This window comes from Solanum stenotomum, unplaced genomic scaffold (assembly GCF_019186545.1).
Source record: "Solanum stenotomum isolate F172 unplaced genomic scaffold, ASM1918654v1 scaffold25647, whole genome shotgun sequence".
NCBI lineage: Eukaryota > Viridiplantae > Streptophyta > Magnoliopsida > Solanales > Solanaceae > Solanum > Solanum stenotomum.
Genome location: NW_026028638.1, coordinates 1 through 6,543, shown reverse-complemented (window position 1 = coordinate 6,543; position 6,543 = coordinate 1). Strand labels below are relative to the sequence as shown.

At 38.7% G+C, this 6,543-nt stretch overlaps 1 protein-coding gene across 1 annotated transcript; it reads right to left on the bottom strand.

Annotated features, from left to right (window-relative positions):
• Nucleotides 1-533: 533 nt before the first annotated feature.
• LOC125851434 (uncharacterized) lies at nt 534-5,691 on the bottom strand. Its single transcript, XM_049531227.1, has 5 exons — nt 5,334-5,691; nt 4,886-4,996; nt 3,394-4,761; nt 2,151-2,800; nt 534-2,000 (listed from the first exon to the last, which is right to left on the bottom strand). The coding sequence occupies exons 1-5, from the start codon at nt 5,689-5,691 to the stop codon at nt 534-536; spliced, it is 3,954 nt and encodes a 1,317-aa protein (XP_049387184.1).
• Nucleotides 5,692-6,543: the final 852 nt, after the last annotated feature.

Sequence of the window (6,543 nt, the reverse complement as noted above, 5' to 3'; positions counted from 1 at the left end):
ATGTAATCTATACTATTAAAGTCCATTGGCAACTGCACTGGTCTCTATTGTATTAGTTAGGCCTGCACGCAAGTGTTGTATTTACATTCCACCTCCATCACGAATCCTCGTTAGTATGGATGTTTATCTGCACATGGGTCATTGCGAGAAGTTAGTTAGACCATTATTTGGTGTAATGTATATTTATAATCGCCAGACCAAATAGTTAATTGCTAAGAAATACCTCCTCAGTTTGCACTATTCTTGGGCCAACGTTTTGGAAGATTTCCCTATAAACAATATTTTTTTATGTATGTAGGGTCATTTGTGTCCTCGTCCGCATTGACAATTGTCAATCCTTCTCTTTTTGTTACACGTGATACTGCGACATACAATTGGCCATGTGTGAATACTTGTTTTGGCAGATACAACCCAACTCTTTGAAGAGTTTGTCCCTGGCTCTTGTTGATGGTCATAGCATAACAGGGTGCTAAAGGAAGTTGGCACCTGTTGAGTTTGAAAGGCCACTTTGAATCGTTTGGTGACATGATAATTCATGGTATTGTGACTCTTGAACCGATGTTCTTTCCAGAGATTATGTTTGCAGTAACAGACCAAATACCCAGATGCGTTATTATTAATCTTGTACCATTGCATAGGCCTTCAGTTTGATTTAGATTTCTAAGCAGCATAATCAGACTTCCTACTTTCAAGTGAATGTCATGGTTTGGGATACCTGGGAATCGCAAGTTGTTTAGGAATTCTGTTGGGTACAATATATCCTCCTTATTAGTATTCACGCTTGCTTTGCACACATTGTCCGAGCTATAGTAAGTTCTTCCTTCCCCAGGTATCAGCTTCAGAATTTTCTCATTCAGTTCATGGACCATTTCATTTTTTGGTGTGAGTATGGCTCTTTCTTTCAAGTAGGATGGGTCGTTATAGTTCTGTAGCAGGGACAGATATACTGCCTCTACAATGGATTCTATCTGATTGTGCGATGTTAGAATGTATACATCAGCGGGCATATGAATGAGGTCCTTCTTATTATCTGCATAAACGGATCCATCTCTAATCTGCAAAAGCCATTTATCAAAACTTGCTATTTTCCGTGCTTCAGAACCCTTGACTTTTCCACAGCTAAGTCTCATGTTTTCCGTCAATTCATAAATTGAGAAGTAGGGCCACAACTGTGAGCAGTTCAGCGCTGCATCCACAATATCACCTCTTGTTCCCTTTGGAATAACCGGGAGTATTTGGCGGAAATCACCACCACATACGAAAGTTATGCCCCCAAAAGGTTTCATGGCACTATTTTCATATATATCTCGGAGAATATCCCTCAAGGTTCTGTCCAATGCCTCAAAGCACAATTTGTTTGCCATTGGTGCCTCATCCCAGATTATCAAAGCGGTCTTTTTAAGTAGTTCCGCTAATTGACTGCCTTGTTTGATTTCACATGTTGACTCTGGCGTGATGTCTAGAGGAATATGAAATCGCGAATGAGCAGTCCTACCATTTGGTAATAATAAAGTTGCTATACCTGAAGTAGCGACGGGGAGAACGATTTTTGATTGTGATATGATCTTTGAAATAATAGTATTCCACAGAAATGTCTTACCCGTACCACCATGGCCGTGTATAAAAAATAATTTCCCTTCTTCGTTATCCACTGATGTTATTATTGCCTCATATGCCGGGCGTTGACATGTATTTAACAAAGCGAGTGATTGATCATGGAGTATTTGGAGCTTGTCTTTGTCGTAGTCTAGCTCTTCATTGATTAGGCGATTCCCTACATTTCGCATTAATGCTGAATCTGGAAGGGGCATTCCTTCTATATCTTTCAAACTTCTCCCCATAGTTAGAAGGATGCTTTCAATCTCAAATAGTGTGTACGCTTCAATCTGCTTTGTGTTTAGCTGCAAATCATTGAATTGTAATCTCTTTCGCTGGATATGCGTGATATCTTCAGATAATATTCCGTAGTTATTCTCCCATAGCTTACGTGTATCTGACACCTAACAGTTCATAAGTATAGTAACAAAGAGATGTCGCAACTCGTTTCCAGAAGCTCACTGGGACGCCTCAGACAAGCAGTCGTTCCACTCTTTGTCATCATCTAATAACCCCAAAGCGTAGCAGGCCTCTCTATATGTTTTATGATCTACTCTATTGATTTTTCTGATGCCTTCGAAGGAAGTACACCCTTTGACAAAATTTAGCAGCATACGCATGTAAAAACGTTCTCCACTTCCTGGATGTGCAAAGTAAATTCTGCCAACTGCGTGCCCCTTCTTCCTCCTGGTCCACTTTTTGTCTCTTCCATTCCAAACCCAACGCGTTGGAAAATTGGAATATGTCAGCTCTCTTGCATCAGGGTGTTCTTTGTTTGCCTCAAACCATTCTGTAAATTTTGTTTTTTCTAAATCGGGTCTGCTTAGTACGCTTTCAGCTGTCCTTGATTCTTCAAATATTATTGTGTTTTGCCCATGTAAATGAAATGGTAAGCGCTCAACAGCCGGTTGCCTATGATGTATATCAAATGAATAGATCCTCCAGCAAGCTTCTGTGGCCGATATGTATCTGCAATCTAGGTATTTTTTTATCTCATCGTTTTCTGTTGGTGTACCGGTTGATTCTATTATTGCTGTGGCTCTATCAGACCCTTTATGAACATACTTGAATAGGTACTTGACCGACCGCGTATAATTGCATACTTCAACATTTATATGTGCATCAAACTGGACAAGCAAGTCCCTGTTATATGGGACAACATATCGGTTGTCTAAGCTGGCACCATTTTTCTTGACTTCAATACCTGTGTCCCGTCTCATATAAATAGGGAATCCATCCGAATCAAAATTTGTTCGGCTATTGTATTTCTTTGGAAAATGTTTTGTGCACTTGCCATGTTTCATACATGGGCAACTGAGATTTTGTTCTTGCACGGTCCGTGTATCATGAAGTTTTTCACGGCATTATACCCATCTGGATCTTCTCTGTAATCTGGTATTCTAGCGGATATTACTTTATCGATATGATCTATTGTGGGGTTTTTTTGTGTTTCATGAAGGAAAAGCAGTATATGAGCATGTGGCAAGCCTCGTTTCTGGAACTCAATTGTATATATACCTACAAACAAATTAGTATGTGGACGTGATTAGCATGTTGGTTAGGTGAATTGGTTGCTAGATATCATGTATTCATAAAGAAGTGATGTAATTCTTAGTAATTAAGCTTTGTAGGAGTTATGGGTAGGTCTTGTGCGCACATGTTTAAGATTCTGTGATAATCTTCCATGTTTTTGGTTGCACATATATATATACCTATATTGTAATTTAAAAGCATTGAGATTGCATTTTGTGTGATTTAGTAAGACAATATTGAAGATTATTGATTGTCCTATCTTACACGCAATTATTGTCCCGAAAGGCTTATCCTTTTTAAGAATTTGCATTAGCTGCAACAACTTGATCTGGAAGACTCGGCATATAATGTCCACCCGGCAACTATTAGGATCTTGGTTTATTAGTCTCGTCATTGCATTTATTTCCGGCCACTTTGGGTTGCAAGTAAAAGTTAGGAACAAATCTGGGTATCCAGCCCACCGACATATAGCCATTGCATCTTGATAATTTTGTGCCCTGTAGCGAGGTCCCCTAGTGTAGGAGGAAGGTAGTATAATAGTTTTTCCCACCATTGAGCAATCTGAATCTCCACGTACAATAGCATCCATTAAGCCACCATAAAGATCAGACCTTAATTTCTGTTGATTTTTCCGGATGTACCTAAATCTTTCTTCTTCAATTGCCATGTAACCATCCACAATGTACTGCTGAAATAGCCTGCCAGCTTGGAGGAGAGTGTGTCCCTCATTGAGGCGTTGTTGTATGCGGTATCCATAAAATTGTCTCATTGTCAAGTTTGTCCGAGTGTATGTTTTTTGACTTGCAGAATCTAAAGGTATTCCAAGCCTATATCCATCTTCCCCATAGGGATGTATTAATGGGTAATTCATTGACATGAAACATGGGTGTAAATCTGTGATCCTTTGCAGTCCGTTCTTGCGGTGATCCACAATGACATCTCGCTGAAAGTTAGCATCTGTAAGGTCTCCTACGATTAATCCAGCAACTTCAGAAGCCGTTGGTCTGTTGTATTGTCGGCCATCTTGGGTCCTTTCAGATAGGATGCTCATATGGAACTCTGCTTGTGGTTGTTCTATGTATCTATCCCTTGCCATACGAAATGATTTAACCAAAACATTATGCTCGTCTAGCATTTCAGATATTTCTTGTACGATTTCTGTTTCAACTTCTTCATGCATCAGACTTTTTATTCTATTCTCTATCTCATTATCCGTGTCATATATATAGAGTTGTGCAAATTGTGGACTTTTTCCAATTTCTGGTAATAGTGAGCCTATGTGATGATAATTTTGCCCACTTATTCTGAATACATAAGGACCCTTAGAACGATTGATTGATCTGTCAACTCGACCTCCCATTGATGTAAATGCAAACATGGAGTTATATACCCTGATATTTTTCCTAAAGTTCATCCCCACTTTTCCGAATTCATTGCCCAATAGATATTTGAGGTACGGTGGTGATTGAGTCAGTAATGGTACACGAATTCGTCCTTCCATACAGCAAAGTGTAAATTTAGGTTGTCGTGTATTTTTACCTTTGTCTGTCCGTTCCTCATACCACAGAATTGCCTGACAATATTGACAGGTGTAGGTTGGAGGGCCCAAATTCAATCTTGTCTTGTATCCAGCTGTCATATAAGTCAAGTGGGAGACAATATAAGTATTGAATTCGTGAATAATGAAGTTTTGTACCCAATACAGAGTTATGTGTATATGTTATTATGTGTGTTGTTGACTGAGTGACAGATGTACCTGTACTGTTCTCACTGGCTTGTCTGCTACTACTTGTCTGTAGATGCATTACATGTGAGACATCTGCACATTCCTCCATAACTGAGTCATTCGATTGGTTATAGTGTCCACCTGAGAATATGTTTATTAAAAAATTGTTACTCAGTAGAATACATCTTGGATTTCATCTGTAAGTATAAACTGTGTCTACGTTATTATGCATGAATAATATTACATTGTATTTATGTTCCTACTGTAATGAGGCTTGAAGAGTTTCACATAATGTAAATGTATGGGAAAGATCGGTAGCAACTATTGTAACGTGCTAGTATTGATTAATGGGGAGATGTCTTTCATTCCTTCTGTGTCGTAATGTTTAGGTGTGGGATCGACATACGTAGTTAGTAGTTTAATTTGGTAAATCTAGTTCGGAGTTGTGCAGTGGATATATGGATCAATATGAACTTACCCTGTATTTGTCGATGCATTTCTGTCATTCTGATATCTGTTGCGTGCACCACCTTTTCCAATATTTTGATGTAATAAAGAACACGTTTTGCTTGCTTCAGTGGGTGACCTTTGTATTGTCGTTGAAGTAATGTGAGCTTACGCTTCAAACGCGCATACTTTCCCCGATTTTTTTTGAGTTTTCGTATTTCCACAACCCCTTGGCTGGAGATTGATGACGATGTATAACTCTTTATTCTCTGTTTCAACATGCTGTCTTGGACTGCTAAAAGAGGCAGAAGTTGTTGCAGTTTCCTAATATGGGCGGGTACATCAGCAGGCCTTCTAAACGCCTTAATAATGTCTGATATGACGTCCATTATGTCTGATCGAATGTTATTTGTAAAGCTTGATTTGTGCTAGTAGAGACGATGGGTAATCTGCAATGTTGAGAAATTATATATAAGCTTACAAAATTCAGTGCAACATAAGGAAGTTTGTATGTTAAAGTTGTGTTGTTGTAACCAATATTTCCTTTAATTTTTAAAAATGTGTATTTGTATCATTTACAGATGAGGCCTATATTTGGAACAACTACACGTAAATTTGTGGTGAATGCACCCAGTGGGCCATCCCAATTTACCTGTTGCTTTATATTATTCAAGTGATATTGCGGTACTTTACCTTCACTCACCTGTGCTGTTGTTATCGATCGGGGTACAGTGTAGTTCTTTTTATTTGGTTCTTTGAATTATATTTTGATGTATGTATCAGGCAACAGTCCCTGTTAAGCGCTTGATTTTGTCGTTGTTGGGTGGTTAAATTTGGCTTGTATATTTCTGTATTATGATTACCGGCGAATCTGACCGGTATTGAATTATCAACGGGGCACACTTGAATTCTTATAAGGCATCGGCGTTGTTGGAGTTATGGGAAGATATCGTCGGAATAAGGGTGGTATGCTATTTCAGTAAGAATAGGTTGGTGTTTTTTTGTAATAGTCATTGTAACGAGCAACTGGCAGTTGAGTGTTTTATGAAATTCCAAGCAACATGTTTATAGTTAGCCAAAGGACACATTGTTTAGGCCGTTAGTGTGCAGCAGTTGTATTGTTAGAACGCATTGGCGTTGTTTGAGTGATGGCAAGAGATTTTTGGAGTAATGGTGGTATGTTATTTCAATGGTAAGAATAGGTTGGATCTGATTCATAATACTTGTTGTAGTGTGTAATT